An 18,496-nucleotide genomic window follows, 5' to 3' on the forward strand; every position below is an offset into this window, starting at 1 on the left:
ACACCTCTATAATTTTGACTAATTTCCTCCTCCACTTTGCTCTTTCTAAACACCCCTCGGGTGGCTTTGAATGGCTTTGATCGTTCGAAGCAGCACAGAGTAAAACCAGAAATAGACAGCTTTTACAAAATGTCCATAAAAACATACCTCTATACTTTTGACTCCTTTCTTCCTCCTTTCTTCCATTTCCTTGTCTTTCTAAACTGCCCCCAATGGCTTTGAACCTTTCATTGTTAGACTGGCAGAAAATGTGAAGATGCATTTAACTGTCAACTGGTGCACTCACTGACTGTCCACAACTGCCAGAGCGCTCGCGCGTGCGTGTGTGTGTATGTGTCTCACTTATAAGCTTGAGGCAGTACTACTTTTCAATCAACACGTAATACCTGACCATAGGTTCTAACATTTCTGAATGGGAAACCACCTCTAACCACAGCACACTTACATTGTATTAACTTACTATACAGATTGATTAAAATAACGTTCTATTCATGAACATATGTTCTGGATTGCAGCTTTAAGTAACATTATGAACGATTCATTAACACAACACAAATGCATTTCAGATCATATTGGCAAGATTTGTTTTAGATGAACGCATCAGACATGAAATGAGACAGAGCATTTGAGAGATCCATACACAATTGTGCTTTATTGACCAAAAATAAAAAATGAAAAAAAGAGATTGTATTTCTACATTTGATTGCAAAAGCAGTGTCCAAACACCATCAGACCTTCTCCCCCACAGCTAGTATTACTGTATGGCACCATCATGCAACTCCTGACATGAAGTTCAAATATTCAACACACTGCTTTCCTTGTGCCTGAACTGTAAATAATTGGCAGCGTCTGAATGAGTTCGGTGGATGAAAGTGGATTCATGTCACAGATTTGACATTTTGATCCATTTCAAATGAAGGCTTGCGACAATAAGACAAACTGGTGGTGAAGGTGAAACGCTCTTCCCCAGGTAGGAATGAGAACACTTGAGTGACAAATGACAATGACGTCCATTTCAGTGCCAACAATGCCAACATGCACATTAGGTCATATAAGGCAGTAGTTCTCAACGAGGGTTCCGGAGAGACCCAGGAGAAAAATTAGGAACCGCTTAAACACTTACGCTCACAACACCGCGTTGTGAGCTTGTAAATCGACAAATCATTACTGAATTCCTGACCCTGGCACAAAAATCTTTTCAAATGGGGATCTACGGCCAAATACATATCAATTTGGGGGTCCTTGAGATGAAAATGTTAGAGAACCACTGATACTGTATAAGGAGTGCAACATCTCAAATGAATGCGCGCACACAGTGCACCAACTAAGAGTCTGTTTGAGTCATAATACACAGTCGAATTCAAAGGGTTAATATAACTCTGAAAATATATAAATTGACCCGTAATTTTATTGTGTTGGAGGTACCTGAATGACAACCCAAAAAGAGAAACTTCTCTGTGAGAGTGAGGGAACTCATTTATCAGCATGAAGACTGCAATTATATGACAGAGACTTCATCGAAGTCATAAACAAAGAGGGCCAGCCTTGGGATTTGTGCATAGCAACAATCTGGACAGTTAAATTAGTAGTAGAGGAGGTACCAGTTCATTAAAATAAAAGATGATATGGGGGGGGCTGGCAAGTGGAACTTGCCCCAAAAGTTGTTGGCAAGTCCGTATCTTGTCAAAATAGGTATCCACTTAAATAGCTTAAGCATACAACTCATCCCTTCGACAGTCATTTCAAACAATGATACATGGATTTTACACCACTTGATTTCATGCACACTTTTACACAAAGTGAAAAAGAGCCGTGGGACTTTATGTTCAGATGAATATGGAATGGGAGGTGAGGTTATGTCATCTGATAAAAGTATCCACATTCCGATTTATGAATTTGTTCAGTTTTTCAGTAAAATACTTTATCTTTTAGTTAGGGGTTGTCAATGTCATTTCACTTATGTTGCTCTGCTTTTCTTCTTCGCCTGGTGAGACCAGCAATGACAAATATCACCCAAGCTTCAGCGCCTGCAGCAATTGGGTCCAAAGACAACAGAAAGTAATTTGGCTTTCACAAGGCCTTAAGATATGCATGTTATAGCACGACTACAAGTCAGGAGGGTTGTATACCTTTGGAATGACTATGTATTAGATTAGCTATTTATGTATGGCTGCTTTGATTAATTTGCTGTGCCAAAGTGTGCATCATGCCCTGTTACATCACATGGACTGTGAATCAAATGGTTTGCGAGTAGAATTATAGATAATAACAGTTACACAGAACTGTCTCGGGGGAATTAAAAACAAAAACAAATATTAAACATTATATTATTAATATTATATTATCTAAAAGGTTATATTTACACATATTCATAGCTACTCTATTTGAACATAAGATAAAATGTGCAAAGAAACAGACATGTAGAAGAACCGTAAGGCTGAAACACTCTTCCCATTAAGACAAATATAAATCCCCTCAAAAGCAATCACATCAAAATTGAAATAAAGTCATTCCTTTAGAATGATCCTTTTGTCCAATGGGTATCAAATAATGTTAAAACTCTTTAACAAATACCAATAACAGAAGGGTTTAGAAACTAAATGGTGCCATTCTGCACAGAGAAAAACAACAAAAGAAAATCCTTGATCAACTTTCCCCCGTTCTCAGGGTTTGCTTCGAAATCAGAACAAAGTGCCAATTGAGCTTTATAGGGCTAAAGCATAGAACAATGCGTGCGTCCAGCCACACAAAGCCCACTTAATGCTTGATCGTACGACAGCGGCGAGCGACAAAAATAGCTGAACTACGAGCTCACAACGCATCGCGTTGTGAGCTTGTAGGGCTGCTATTTACGGTGCGCGGCGCCATCGTGCAACGTAGCATAATATAGGCTAATTGGCTTTGTTCAGTCTTAAGTTTCCTCGCTGTGAATCAAAAAATGTAGTCCCGCGTCATCTTGAGGGAGGGCATGGCCTCTGCGACGTTCTGGTCCAGACGGTGGTACTCCACGTTGTTACGAGAGCACAGACTGTCCCTCCAGCGACGACTCTGGGCCAGGAGGAAGATCTGGAGGGCAGAGAAAGAGGAGATGAAAGGGGTGAAAGATACAAAGAGAGACGAAAGGAAAATGAGTTAAGATGGACCTCAGGTGCTGATTCTAGAAGAGGTAGAATGGCTGTGCTGCTGACTTGACGACATTGGTACCGATATGTCCCGGTTTTAACCACTTTCTACCTGGTGTATTAATATGAAAGTATTTTATATATTTAAGCTCACAACACATCGCGATTTGACACATTGTGTGACGAATACAGGGATGCCTTGAGATTTTAACTCGCCATTGGTGTGCCTTGCCCTTGGGAATGCAAAGTTTGCAAACCACTGTCCCGGACTATAAGTAAATACATATATAAATATAAATTATAATATAATTTACGCTGGATAAGTAAGTGCTGGGCTTTCACGCTCTCTCTCACCTTCCTCTTGTTGTGGTAGGTGATGTAGACGATGGCCACGAGGAAGGCCAGAATGACCAGGTGAAAGAAGAAGTGCGAGTCCTCGTCCTCGGTGTTGTAGACGGTGGTGGCCTTGTAGCGCGTCACCTCCATCCTCCCAGAGTCCTGCTGGCTGATGGCCACCAGGTCTTTGCTCTGGTCGATGCCGTCCACGTTCGGGTCAAACTCGTCGTCGCCGTCCTCGTTCGCGGCGTCGTCGTCCCGGTTGATTGGGTTCAAATTGTCAGGGTAGTCTTCTTCATCGTCGTCGTCGTCGTCGCCCTCGTCGTAGTCGGGATTAGGGCGGGACTCCGGCTCCTCGATGATTGTGGCCTGCGGGGTGTCCGGAACGGCAGCCTGCTCCGTGGACGGGTCTTGGACGCCGGTTACTTTGGAGTCGGACACGTCCGCCGTCTGCTCTGGCTGGGTCGGCTCGGGAGCTTTGACAGTGCTGAGGACTTTGGGAGCTGCTGTTGAAGCTTCAGGAGATGCAGGTACTAGACCTGGTGACTGACCATCTTCATCCTCTGGCCTCTCTGGTGTGTGGTCTTTTGCCTCGTCTGGACTGTCTTGGGCTGGTGTGTTTTGGCTGTCAGACAGTTCTTGTTGTCCGTAGTCAGACGCGGCAATAACGACGGGTGCATCTGGGTCCACCGCCGGCTCTCCTGGAGCTCCTTGAGGTTCTTGAGCTACGGGAGCTATTGCTTCAGGTTCTGGAGCTCCTGCGGGTTCTTGAGCTGGGGACTGGCCATCAGGTGACTCCTCCATGACTGTCGTCAGGTCTTCGTCAAGAGCCGTCGTCTGAACCTTGACGTCTGTTGTAGTTGCAGGATCGGCTCCCAGTGATTCTGGCTCCACCGGCAGGATCACATCTGACAGAGGGTTTCCGCCAACAGCACCTGGCTCCTCGGGTGTCTTTCCATCAAGGAGGGCCACAGTGGCTGGGTCTTTGGCTGGAGTTGTCATGGCAACAGCTGGGGGGGTGTCTCCCTCTCCATCCGCTGTTAAAAAAGTAAAATCTAAAGTTAGGTCTTCACGTTTCTGTACACACAAAAGACAACTCGCATCAAATTTGTAAATGTTTGTGCAGAGGCCCTAATGGTAGACTGTAAAATCAGGTGTTCATTTAACTTCAAATATTTACCCAAACGTTTAAGCAACCCTTGGCCTACAGTAGCTCATTTTCAACTAGAGACAGACTGCCATCCTTCCTGACTTAACGCTTAATAAATGCCGCCTTCTGTTCCAACATCCTAAGTGAGTGACGCTATTGAGAAATGCATGCATCCTCACCGCTAAATACATCAGCCTAAGTTTGGCCTCGGGCCAATTGGCCAATTCTTTTCCAAGCCATTAGATGGCGGGCCAGAACACAATCAATGGCCTCACCTAATGTACAATAACTATATTATTCATATTGCTATAAAAGTTAATAAATAGGTGTGTGTGGGGTGGTATAACTACTAATATAACTGTGTGTGTAATCAAATGTTACATTGTGTAGATAGATAGAAACCCTAACCCAAATCATTTTGTGCAGGCTTCATCCTTGAATGTTGCACTTAGAGGACATTTCGTTCATCGAAAAGGTTTATAAAAAAAGGAATTTTATCTGGAGACAGACACGCACACTCCTTTTCAAACAAGAGCTCTTTCATGGTTCAAGGTCACTTCTTAAAACGGAAAGAAACTGTGTTTTGTTTAAAGCATGTGAAGCAATGTGAAACAAGGACCTCAATGGAAACAAGCCTGCAAGGACTTTTTTGGACGAACCTTTTAGTCAAAATGTTATTAACTGTACTTGTGCTATTTTTACATTATGCCTAATAAAATATTCAATCAATCAAAGAACCACACTTCAAGTTTTTCATCCAAAAGTCAAGAGTAGGCCTAAAGTTGACAGTGAAAACAGAACATTCAAAGAAGAATGGAAAGAGAAAGTTACACGTTCATACTTCATCCTACTCGGTTTCATCAATGCAAAGCCATTGCTGTCCATATTCTACTTATGTGGGACTGTCAGTCAGATATTGTTGCCTACCACTGCTCTAGACCCTCTAAGGCAGACTGCGAAGTTATAATGGAAATGAATAGGTAAACAACACAAATAAAAATCTAGTCAAGGTGTGTGACCACAAGTTGTTAAAAAAAAAACACAAATCAGAAATGGGAACAAATAGTATGCAAGACGTCATACAATCAAATCTGGGTCTACAAAATGCTCATTAAGGTGAAAATGGTCATTAAAGTGTCGATTTGACTTTTTAAATTGACTGAATTTAAACCAAACCGACTCCAACCCAAGCACTGTCTCCCTGCATTAACATTGGCTTCAGGGCTTAAAGGGGTTGTACATATAAATGTTTTGTGCAAGTGTTAAATAGCTCTATAATCCAATAATTATTGATATAGAGTGTTTATTCAGTAACAGGGGTCTCCCCGTCTCTCCAGCTCTTAAGTCAACAGAAAGGACATTTTCAGGGAGTGATATCAGAGAGAGAGAGAACCCCATAAATAAATATTTTTTCTGTTAACTAAAAAGCTGGAGAGATGAGCCACTCTTTTCTTTTTACAACACATCTCACTTAAACTTCCTTCAACACAAAGCAAAAATAGCCGGGCTACAATCACAACAAGGTTGTAGATCAGCTTTTTAAAAAGAATATGTACAAAAATAGAGATAGAGATAGAGAGAACATTTTTGAAAATACACCTCCCCCTTCAAAACAGCCAGGATGCCAGAGTTAATGTGGTTAACCGCATTGATTGTTTTAGAGAAGCTGTTCAGTGGCCATTTTTTACAAGACCATTTGTTGTACTTTTCAGCTCCTGGTTGTTTCCCTACAACTTAAAACTATTACCCAAAGGCCAGTGTTGTAAATGGGACAACTTAACGATGTAAAGACCCAATGCAACAGATGGCCGCTGCCCACCCAGTGTTGAAACACGCTCCATTATTGCCGTTTCTTTGTATCCGACTTCATCTTGTACTTTTTAGCCATGCTTATTAGCCAGGCATCCAGAACAAATGACACCATTTAACAAACAAGAGTCAACATTATTTTGCGGCTCTGGGGCTAGAAGGCGTTGCTTGGTCTAAGATGGGAGGAGAAACTCGTGGGATTTGAGGTCCTGAGCAAGAAGCGCCTCGAGAGAAGAAAGACGCTATTCATACCGATGGGCCACAGCCAGCATAAATACCCAGTATAAACAGGAGACCTTTGTGACGGCAATGGTCACAAATGTGAGCTACGTTAATATGCCATTAAATTCTGCTTGTAAGAACCAGGTCATACGCATTAGATAAGGCCAATACATTTACATTATATGTGTGAATCTATATCATATACTGTATATCAGTATATCATATATATCATGTAAGACCGAGGTCATACGCATTAGATATGGCCAATACATTATATGTGTGTATATACTATATACTGTATATATACATACTGTATCTATATATCATATACATACTAGTATATCAACTTGATGAGGTCATTGGGGAATGCCATCTTTGAGCAAGACAGATTGGTGGTTTGGTGGATTTGCAAGAGGGTGGATCTTTGGGGATTTTTGTGTCATTTGAAAAATGTTCTGGGATTTATTTCCTTGGCCTACTAGCTGCGAGCACAAAAATGTGATCAAATCAGCGCTGTGGTTTGTGAGATTAGTCGCGGACACACAGATGGACCAAAACATAATCTCCCCCTTGATAATAGTAACCTATATCTTCCGCAGTATAGGCTACTTATAACAGTACATATTTTGCAGTATTTAGCTTGGCAACATTAGTAATGTTTGCTCTAATAATACCTAATGCATCATGCCAGATGGTCTGGCATTTATTTCAGTGAGGTAATACGATCAACTTGTAGAGACTCGAAACGTAATTTCGAGTCACACTAAATATTATCATAATAATATTTGTCAAAGTTGCGTTATCATTGTATGTTAATGCATTTTAAAGCACGGATTGATTTGAAAAGTCAAGCCAAAATTAGGCCCAAGAGAAAAGATTTATATGAAAAAAGTTCAATGCAAATGTGTGAAAATCTAAAAAATAAAGCCTTTAACAGGAAAATGGTCTGTTTATGTAGAATATAAGGCCTCAGCTGTGAATAGACAATTATGAATTGATGCCAATTCCTTTAATCACTTAAGCCCTATATACTTTGTCGTATGACAAATAGCGAAAACAGCACATCAACAAGCTACAAGCTACAAGCTCACAACGAGTTGCAAAGTGATGCGTTGTGAGCTTGTAGATCTGATGTTTTGGCTATTTTTGTGTGTACCGATGCCTTAATGACTTTCCCAAAATAGGGGTAAAATGCTGAAAGTGGTTAAACCCATCAGACTAGTCTGACTCAAGTGTAACTTAGCCTATATGGTGGCTCATATGACAACTACAGCTATGCAGCTATACCTGTAACCTGCCCCACCCTGTGTAACTAAAAACAACAGAACAAAGTCTACAGTGGCTTGCACACAATGAATGTATAGGGGAACATGTTCAGTGCGTAGGGTGTCATTTCCGACCCTAAACCTGATAGTGAGCACACCTTTACAGTTTAATGTTATCTTATTTTCAGTTATCTCTACTGCGGTCATTTGAGAACTTGTCTCAGAAAAGGAAGTTACTCAAAAAGGTTCTATTGGATATTGTGGAGATTCCAGGCAAAAAAAAGAAAGGTCTTTACAATAAGGGAACTTCATCATGGACCAAAATCAGATAGCGAGCGACTTGTATGTCAGAAGACACAGCAATATGACTTGATTTTCTGCTATTTTTCCACACTTAAATAGGATGGTATGTCTCTGTGATGGGACAATTATATCCAACTCAACATATGTGATTGATTGAATACTTTATTGGTCATAAATGTAAACAGCATGTGGTTCAGTAAAACAGTAAGGCTAAAAGGATAACAAAACATTCTCGAAAGTCTAAAGAATGACAGCTATAAAGATAACCATTACGATAAGGATGCAAGCATCCACACTGATGAACGATAACTGTATGTTGAACGTGAATGTTTTTTGCCATCGTTTCTATCGTTAATCAAAACGCCTGAAAGTGACCCGAATAATATTGTTGTAATTATGGTTGTGGTTTGGACTAATTAAAACATAAATATTTTCATATATATATAAACGTATCGTTATCATTATTATAGTTATCATTTTGTGGTGTGGACAGCCCTTTAGCATAAGAGAGGGATCAGATTGGTACTGGATAATATTATAAACCCAGTGCTATGCTAGCCAGTCGCCACCTACAATGAGGTCAGTGTGATGCTGTAACCATCCTGGTTATGAACAGGAAAGAGGCCAACATGTCCCACTGCTGCAGACATGCTGTAACGTCAATATGACTTGATGTTCTGCTATTTTTCCACACATAAAAAGGATGGTACGCGTATCTGGATATAACTCTTACTCAAGTCAAACAGGAACATACCTCAAGTCAACATGCCTGGTCAAATAATGCCAAATTAAAGCCTACGTCTACATTGTTCAGCAGAAAAGATGAATTAGATTGGTATTCAGTTATTAACCAGTACTTACATAATGTATTCCTATTTACACAAGCGTATGCTCGCCACCTACAATGAGGTTAGTGTGATGCTGTAAAGCATGCATCACTGTTATGAAGAGGATAGAGGCCAATTTATCAGTCAATCCCAGCCGAGGCAGACATGTTGCAACTTGATAAGTATTACCCAGAGGTTGTCTATCTTTAGCAACGGTCATTCTGTGTAACACAATGCAGCATCTACTGTAGTAGGAGTAGCGATCAACAACAATCTATAACTCAAACTTTTTCATTTCAAGGACGACATAGCTGCGGGTCCATTTGGTTCCATATTCTGTACACTCTCAGAGTTACAGACAGTCAGTAAAGGTCCATTTGGTTCCATATTCTGTACACTCTCAGAGTTACAGACAGTAAGGGTCCATTTGGTTCCATATTCTGTACACTCTCAGAGTTACAGACAGTAAGGGTCCATTTGGTTCAATATTCCATACACTCTCAGAGTTACAGGCAGTAAGGGTCCATTTGGTTCCATATTCAGTACACCCTCAGAGTTACAGACCGGGGCTGTAAGGGTCCATCTGGAACCCCGTCAGGGAACCCTGAAGGTCCCCTGGACCCCACTTATCTAACGATTTCCTCCAACAGGGCAGATTGAGGCCTGAGGCCAGTGCTTAGGTTTCAGTGGGCTGACAGACTCATTCAAGAAGACCCTCACCCTGTAACAGGTCTGACGTAATTCCTGTTTCCAGAGGTCCAACGCTCCACAGGTCAGCTTCAAAGGGTCTTTTAATGAGGGCCGAGCCCACTTATCTTGACAGGGTAATTATTAGTAGCTCAGATATATGACATGGACATCTGGGACAAGTTTCTCTCTCTGTGTGTGTGTGTGTGTGTGTGTGTGTGTGTGTGTGTGTGTGTGTGTGTGTGTGTGTGTGTGTGTGTGTGTGTGTGTGTGTGTGTGTGTGTGTGTGTGTGTGTGTGTGTGTGTGTGTGTGTGTGTGTGTGTGTGTGTGTGTGTGTGTGTGTGTGTGTGTGTGTGTGTGTGTGTCTCTCTCTCTCTCTCTCTCTCTCTCTCTCTCTCTCTCTCTCTCTCTCTCTCTCTCTCTCTCTCTCTCTCTCTCTCTCTCTCTCTCTCTCTCTCTCTCTCTCTCTCTCTCTCTCTCTCTCTCTCTCTCTCTCTCTCTCTCTCTCTCTCTCTCTCACACACACACACACACACACACACACACACACACACACACACACACACACACACACACACACACACACACACACACACACACACACACACACACACACACACACACACACACACACACACACACACACACACACACACACACACACACACACACACACACACACACACACACACACACACACCTGCTTAAGACGCCCCTAGGCATCGAGCCTTGACCAAAAAAATGAGTGGCGAGAGAGAAAGAGAGAGAGAACAACGTCGTCATTCAACTTCACTGTCTACCATGGCATGAAGCTATTAGTCTAATGATAAATCACATCTAGCTGTGTGTTAACTACAGTTCAGAGATGGCGTAATAAAGTTGTATTGTGTTGTGTTGTCTGTCATTGTGCTGTTGTTGCACTAAGCTAGCAAATCGACTTCGGCCAAAAACAGAGACTAAAGTGCGTTATTATTTCAGAGTAAATGAGACATACCTGTTCCCAGTGTCCCGTCTCCCGTCGGAGCTGACACACAGCCGCTGAGGAACACATGAAGCACAATAAAAGCAGAAAGAGCTAGGATGTTTCTCCTGCTGCGTCCCATCGTTCTGCACGCCGCCATCTTGCTGTGAGAGTGACTGTAGAGGCGTGGCTACTGAGCAATATGTACACACCACACTGGCTCTATTATATATGAGAGAGAGGGGGGGCTCTCTCTCTCTCTCTCTCTCTCTCTCTCTCTCTCTCTAGAGAGGGAAAGAGAGGGGGGAGAGAGAGAGAGAGAGAGAGAGAGGGGGTAGGCTACAGAGAGGGGAGACAGATAGAGGGGAGAGAGATAGAGAGAGAGAGAGAGAGAGAGAGAGAGAGAGAGGGGGGGGTGAGAGAGAGGGGGGGGCTACTGAGAGGGGTTAGCTCCTCTAGGGAGAGAGAGAGAGAGAGAGAGAGAGAGAGAGAGAGAGAGAGAGAAAGAGAGAGAGAGAGAGAGAGAGAGAGAGAGAGAAAGAGAGATTTCCCACAGATTACCAACACCCCAAATCAGCCAGTGATGGAAGAAGTAACTCACATGTTTACTAGTATCAATGTGGCAATGTAGAAATACTTTGTTACAAGTAAAATGCCAGTATTCAAAATGTACTTTGAGTAAGAAGAGTACAAAAGTATTGGCATCAGAATATTCTTAAAATACCAAAAGTAAAAGTAGGCTACTTATTGTGCAGAATGTCCCATTTCACAAGTTCAAAAAATATTTTGAAAATATCATCTACAAGCTCACAATGTGTCGTGGTGCATTGTGAGTTTGTAGACCGGCTATTTTCAAATGGCCAAAATATATATAGGGCTGAAGTGTTATAATGTATGATTGTTTTGTGATAATAATCTAAATCTGCAAAGTAACTAGAAACTAAAGCTGTCAAATAATTGTAGTGGAGTAAAAAGTACAATATTTGCCTCTGAGATGTAGTAGAGAAGAAGTAAAAGTATTGAAAATTGGAAATACTGAAGCAAGTAAAAAATAATTTTATGTGAAAATGTAAGTTATCTGTACTTATCTATGTCCTATCCTAAGTGTGTACTCACTATATTATTTGATAGCAATGTTTACATATTATTCTAATAGGCATAGCATTTAAATGTTTTGGTTATTTTTTCATTTAAAATAATAATAACGAAAATGGCCAACCTACAAACTCCCTGGTGCTATAGTGCCTGGTATTTCCAATGAGTAGGGCCTACTTGGAAGCCAGTCTGGAGTCGTGTGGAACTCCATATTTTGGCAAATATTTGGGGGACATACATAGGCCTACAAACATGCACTCCATATTTGGGCAAACCTTTGGAGGCATACATACACAGACATACATGATAACCAACATGCAGTACATACAGAGGTAAATGCTGTTCTAGAAGGCTGAAACACAGGCAGAACCACGAGGGGAGGCTACTGACACTAATGCAATGAAATCAATACTGCCTGAGGTGAACTGAAACTACAGGAAAACAATGGAGTGAAGACAGTGTTTAGAGTAGTAGAATTAGCCACAAGAAGGGCTAATGAGGGACAGGTGGCAGTAAATTATACAATGGGTTGTGGATCTTTGGAATCTGGGCGTGGGCTTGGGCGTGATGGACACAAAAGACATTATTGTATTAGGGTAAGCACAGTTGTTAGGTGTTACTAATGAATAACCAGTTTAATTCCATTCCATTCAGGTCAAACAGAGTCAGGGTGCTGCTAGTGTGCATATTGGCTCACTCATGTTGGCTCTTCTCACTGGTAACATCTGTGTTTACCCTACAAATTCATGTCCTTATCAATCAATCAATCAATCAACTGTATTGTCACAACTCACAACGAAAGTGAGGTGAAACTCTTGTTTATGCAGGCTTTCATGTTTGCAGTTCAAGGAGTAAAAAGAGAATTAGAAGTAAAGAATGGAAAATGTGTCTGCAGTGGAAAAAGGTCTAGTAAACTCCTGCACTGTTCAACGTACAGATAGATGGTCTAAAAATTGATAAAACTCCAAGCCCTGTACTGGACTGAATTTAGAAGAACTATCAATAAAGGCAGAAAAGCCCAAAAAAATATTTGGGGAAAAAAAAAAAATGTCATTGGTATAACAAAAAAAGGGGGGGGGGTCAAAGGAATCCTCTCTCTCTCTCTCTCTAGGTCATAGACAAGCCCTCCAGCAGCGCCACCATTCATCTCAATCCTCCACACACCTGGCCGAAAATTTTCTTTAGTAGGCCTACATCTTTGTAGGACAGGTAGGTGTGGGATGCCCTCATAATTGTTGCCCATGTGTTGGCACCCATACCTGGCTGGGAGCTGCCAGTGTCTGAGGCAGTAACCGGCCAGCCTCATTCTCCCTTGGCTCCTATCATCTTGCTCACCCTTGGTAGCCCCCCAGATGCTTGTTGGCAATGTGCTCGTTTTCATTGATGTTTAGAACTGCTTGCAGAATTATGGTGCAGCACCTTTCCAGGGACTTATAGGGCAGGCTTCAGCCTCCACCATTCACAGCTGTATAGGACAGCTGTGAATAGCCAATCTACAAGCTCACACGCGAGGCGTTGTAAGCTTGTAGATCTGCTATTTTCACAATATTTATCCGTGGAACCTAGTCAAACAAAATGTAATGCCTCAACTCCTACATTCCAAGTGCTTAGCAGGGTGGGGGGTCCCCAGTTCAAATATGATTATTTTGGGGGGTCACTGCCTGAAAAGGCTGAGAACCACTGCTATAGGAGAACAGACTCTACAGTCACAGCGGAATAGCAGAGCTTGATATGACGGGGGAGGTTGGACTTCCACACACATGGCCATGCCATTCAGAGTCCTCCATGTAACACTTTAAGTACTTGCTCTGTCGAGTCAGGAATCCAGACACAAGTTTAATCTGGAAGAAATCATATTGCAATACACAATGGAATAGAATAATTTAGGGATACAAATCATTGCATCTGACATCTTAAGGCTATGAATTCTCATAGGGCATATTGCATCAGGAAGTCACAATATAAATTCAATCCTCCAGTTAAAATGTGGCTAAAAATCCTCAGTAATGTAATTCAACAAATTTGTTTGTATGTAAGTGAAATATGGGGCCCATTGTTTAATTAGATCAGACTTTATCGCTCACTTAGATCAGCTAACACAGGAAGACTGTTCAAGCCTTCCCTAAAACACCCTGCTCCGAACGTCCTAGACTCTTTTCCCTCCTGGCTCCCAAACTGTGGAATAAACGTACTCCCAATAATGTTCTGCCTCGAATACCGCCCAACTCACTCCAAATCCAACTCACTCCATGAAGACTTAAGAAATATTTGCCCAACTCACTCCAGGGCTCGCCCAACTCACTCCAGGGCTGGGACAACTCCCTCCAGGACCAAAGACCAACTCCCTCCAGGACCATAGCCAACTCACTCCAGGACCAAACCCAACTCACTCCATGCAATGTCACCAGTGTAATATTGGTTCAATGTGTCAGTGGTGTAAAGTAACTAAGTACATTAACTTAAGTACTGTACTTATGTACAATGTTGGGTATTTGTGCGTTATTTGAGTATTCCCAACTTCCAATGGTTTTACCTCTACTCCACTACATATTGGATCCACATATTGTTTTTTTACTCCACTAAATGTATTTGTTTTACTAGTTACTTTGCAGCTATAAATTATAATATTATTGTGTGTGTGTGTGTGTGTGTGTGTGTGTGTGTGTGTGTGTGTGTGTGTGTGTGTGTGTGTGTGTGTGTGTGTGTGTGTGTGCGTGCGTGCGTGCGTGCGTGCGTGCGTGCGTGCGTGTGTGTGGGTTGAATCGGTGGAGACTCTTACATTCTAACCCTAACCCTAACCCTAAACCCTAACCCTAACCTGGGTGGAGGGTGATTATGCGGGTGAACTCAGTGGAGGAGGGCCAAAACCTTAACGAGGAATATAACAACACCTCTTGATTTGACCAACAATAGAATAAGACATCTAACAAACACTGGACTCCAAGTGCCAAAGTGCCCCCCCCCCCCCAGAACCATTAAGTTGTTTTGTAGAGACAGTATTTAAAACTTTAACCAAGCCTAAAACAGAATAGAGTTAAAAGTAACAAATTCCTCAATATTGTACTTAATTCCTCAATATTGTACTCAATAATAATTTTTGGAGTGAGTTGGGCAAGTGTGTGGAGTGAGTTGGGCAAGTGTGTGGAGTGAGTTGGGCAAGTGTGTGGAGTGAGATGTCTGGAGTGAGTTGGGCGCGATTTGGAGTGAGTTGGATTTGGAGTGAGTTGGGCGGTTACCTCTGCCTCAGTCTGAAGAACTCACCCTCTAGCTGGCACACATATCTCCTTGGCATGTATCAACTATTCCCATTGATGCTAGTTTACCAGGCAGAGATATATGTTGTTTACTTGTTCACGTTTTGTTATTTCCATTTTTTCATGGGTGGAATAAAACCAGCAACACTGCAACGCTTCCACACATCAGCACACAACGCTGGAACGCGTCCACACATCAGCAGCACAGTTCTCTCTGACTTCATTGTGCATTGTTGTTTTCCCGTGACCACAAATGTTGGATGTTAAAGATAGCATGTTGTTTAGACAAGCTAAGGCTTGACATTTACCTGGTATCCTACTTTCGTTGAGGCATTACTGTACATTGTTCTCTTTGCACTGTACTTATGTAACTATTTAGTCAACGTTGTTGTTTGTTGACTGGGTTCATCTCTGTTAGCTATGCCCAAATTGTAATCAGAGACGCTCATCATGGGACACAAACCCCACAGAGAAATTCAGCCTGCTTTTGCAAAGACATGCTGAAGGTTAACAGGAATTGCCCAAACCACGGCTGTAGGGCAGAGCTTTCTTTCCCTCTGTCCCTCTACATAATAAAAAAAAAGAGCCATTCAATTCCAGGCTCATTTAGCAAAAGCTGATCCTGACTGTTAGGCTTTGTTCAGATGGCAGGCAAATCCAATTTGTTTCTCAAATGCGATCTTTAGGGCTGACTGTCCATGTACAAGCTCACACTGTGAGCTTGTAGATCTGCTATCTCCGGTGAGCGACACCATCGTACAACGAAGTGTAAATCAGCCTTCTGTGTCCAGATTGAGACACATCTGAGAGAAATCAGATTTTAGTTATAGTTCAAACCACCCAAGAATGTGGCTCAAATCTGATTAGCAGAAATCAGTTTCCATGGCTTTTTTTGCATTCAGATTTCAATCAGAGAGATCTGATTCCAATCTGTATAGGCCAAAAATCATATTTGGGCCGCCAGTCTGAACATAGCCTACCAGCAGAGAGCATTCATCAGTAACTGTCTCTGCTGGGGACTGACCCTCTGAAACATGTCAAAGAAACGCACCACAACCACATCCACACCCTTCAATCCTCTCAAACACAATGAAAAACAAACAAATATACGGTACATAGAAAATGTGTAAAATGAAATAAAACACATCAATCAATCGGAAAGAATGCTATCGATCAATAGAGAATATACCTTAACACAGCACCTTGTTAACATGACAAAAAAACTGTGACACACTGTAGCGTAATATACAGTTTCAATGAATATAAACTTACATTAAAATACGGTATATTGTCCCAGAGGGAGATTTGTTCTACAAAGAAACATACAGACATAAACACGTAGCTGCACACACAGCGACATACATAGAATCTCCATAAATACATTCATACATCATAGCACACAACATTGTCAGCGAGGCCGTTTGTTCAATGCTGCAACAATCCTGCTAAAGCACGCTCTCCTTCATTTTAAGACCCTCAATCTCCATCCAGATGGCAGTAATGTCGAGTGATGATTGATGGGGTGATCAGTGTCATTTGCTGAGTGTGTCATCGTTCATGTCTGAGAGTTTGGGTGTGGGAGGACCAATGCTTTTAGAAGCACATTGAGTCAGGACACCACAGGAATGACTAACCCAGAGAGGAGAGAATTATGTCAGCAGTGTGAATCAGGACAAACGGAAATTGAACAGCTCTTTCTCCTTTCCTGCTCCAGATACCAGCCCCTCAGAAAGGCCTTTTTTTGGTGAACTTAATGCCAATTGCCAGAGTCCTATCTTGACAGCAACACGTGATGAGTTGATTCAGCTATGTTTAGGAGAGGTGCCAGGACTTTTAACACTAGCCGCACAGTATGCAACAAGAGAATACACGTAACAGTAACCAGATTTGTTTTGCAACATTGTAACTAATTGTAACTATATTTCACTATTGTTTGTTTCATAACATCAATATTTGATAGCCATTACACAATATTTTGTATTTATTTGTATTCATCCATCCATCCATCCATCCATCCATCCATCCGTGTCTGTCCACGTATCCTGAGTTGGATCATGGAGGTAGCAGTTCCAGCAGAGATTCCCAGACTTCACTTTCCCTGGGCACATTAACCAGCTTTTAACCAGGCTTTTAACATTAACCAGGCATTCCCGAGACATGGATGTACAAATATTTGCGGTTGTGTAGTTTTACCCTGAAATGCAGAGGTGGACAAAGTACTCGACCCCAGTACTTGAGTAAGAGTACAGATACTGTTGGTCAAATTTACTCCACTACAAGTAAAAGTAGCTCAGTCAAAATGTTACTCAAGTAAGAGTAAAAAAGTCATTGCTTTTAAATATACTTAAGTATTCAAAAGTACATGCTTTGAAAAATAAATATAAAAGTAAAAGTAAAAGTAAAAGTAAAAGTAGAAGTACATTTCTTATTTTTTATATAATGTTTTCACAATGAATTTATAGGATCTTGTAACTCAGAGAAGTAACTCTCTGAAACCACCTGCACTGCATGCACTGATGTGCTTGCTTGTAGAACCATTACATTATACAAAGCCTGCACAAATACCTATAAAAACATAGTAATGACTGAGGAACCAGAACAAAATACTTTTACTCCTTTACACCTACCGTATATATTATAAGATGTACTGTAACAAAGTGGTGAGCGGAGGGGGAAGCCAGAAACACAGCTACAGTAGTGTGAGAGCAGAAGTTAGGCCAATTGCATTTTAGGGAAGAAAAAGAAATTGCCAACCTAAAGGCAAAACCGCACCAACCGTTTTAAGGTCAACCGCACCAATGCAACTCCTTGCAACTGCCATTGGGGATAATGGTTGCAAGTGGTTGCAAGTAGTTGCATGTTGTTGCAAGGAGTTGGATGGTGAATCATTGGTGTGGATGTGGAGTGGGCTTAAAAGTACTCAGTACTTTACAGCCTTCCTAAAAATGTACTTGAGTAAAAGTAAAATATTTGTCTTGGAAATGTACTCAAGTAAGAGTACTAAGTATCAAAAAAATCTAATACTCAAGTAAAGTACAGATCCTCAGAATCTGTACTCAAGTAAAGTACTCAAGTACATTTACTCCGTTACTGTCCACCACCACTGCTGAAATGTGCTGTTGTGTGACACCATACAGTACTGTATATAGCTAACAGCTACAAAAGATGAACTGTATCTCTGTAATCGGCTGTCTGTTGCACCATGCCACTTGAAGACATGTAAGGCAAGGCAGGGCCTTGTCTATTGTATAGCACCTTTAACAACAAGGCAATTCAATGTGCTTTACATAAAACATTAAGCAAAGGAAACACATTATAAGAGGACATTAGAATACAATAAAAACAAAAGAAGTAAAAAATAAATTATTATTAGTAAAATTACAGTGCAGAAGAATAAGAATAAAATAAGCTATGATTTTAAAGAACTGAGTGTCAGCAGACCTGCGGTTTTCTGGGGGATTGTT

At 41.4% G+C, this 18,496-nt stretch overlaps 1 protein-coding gene across 1 annotated transcript; it reads right to left on the reverse strand.

Moving 5' to 3' along the window:
* Positions 1–624: 624 nt before the first annotated feature.
* On the reverse strand, positions 625–10,866 carry cUnh5orf15 (chromosome Un C5orf15 homolog). Its single transcript, XM_084074532.1, has 3 exons — positions 10,717–10,866; positions 3,477–4,495; positions 625–3,066 (listed from the first exon to the last, which is right to left on the reverse strand). Exons 1-3 carry the CDS (start codon positions 10,841–10,843, stop codon positions 2,932–2,934), a joined length of 1,281 nt encoding a protein of 426 aa, XP_083930658.1. The 5' UTR covers positions 10,844–10,866; the 3' UTR covers positions 625–2,931.
* Between the last annotated feature and the right edge of the window lie 7,630 nt (positions 10,867–18,496).

The sequence above is a fragment of the Gymnoscopelus microlampas genome (assembly GCF_963454915.1).
Source record: "Gymnoscopelus microlampas genome assembly, chromosome: 12".
Lineage (NCBI taxonomy): Eukaryota > Metazoa > Chordata > Actinopteri > Myctophiformes > Myctophidae > Gymnoscopelus > Gymnoscopelus microlampas.

Excerpts from the sequence above, each read along its gene's own strand:
- cUnh5orf15 (XM_084074532.1), bottom strand. The coding sequence starts at position 10,843 with ATGGCGGCGTGCAGAACGATGGGACGCAGCAGGAGAAACATCCTAGCT. Across the intron at positions 4,496-10,716 it reads AGACGGGACACTGGGAACAG|CGGATGGAGAGGGAGACACC; the intron begins GTATGTCTCATT and ends CTTTTTTAACAG. Across the intron at positions 3,067-3,476 it reads CCTACCACAACAAGAGGAAG|ATCTTCCTCCTGGCCCAGAG; the intron begins GTGAGAGAGAGC and ends TCTGCCCTCCAG.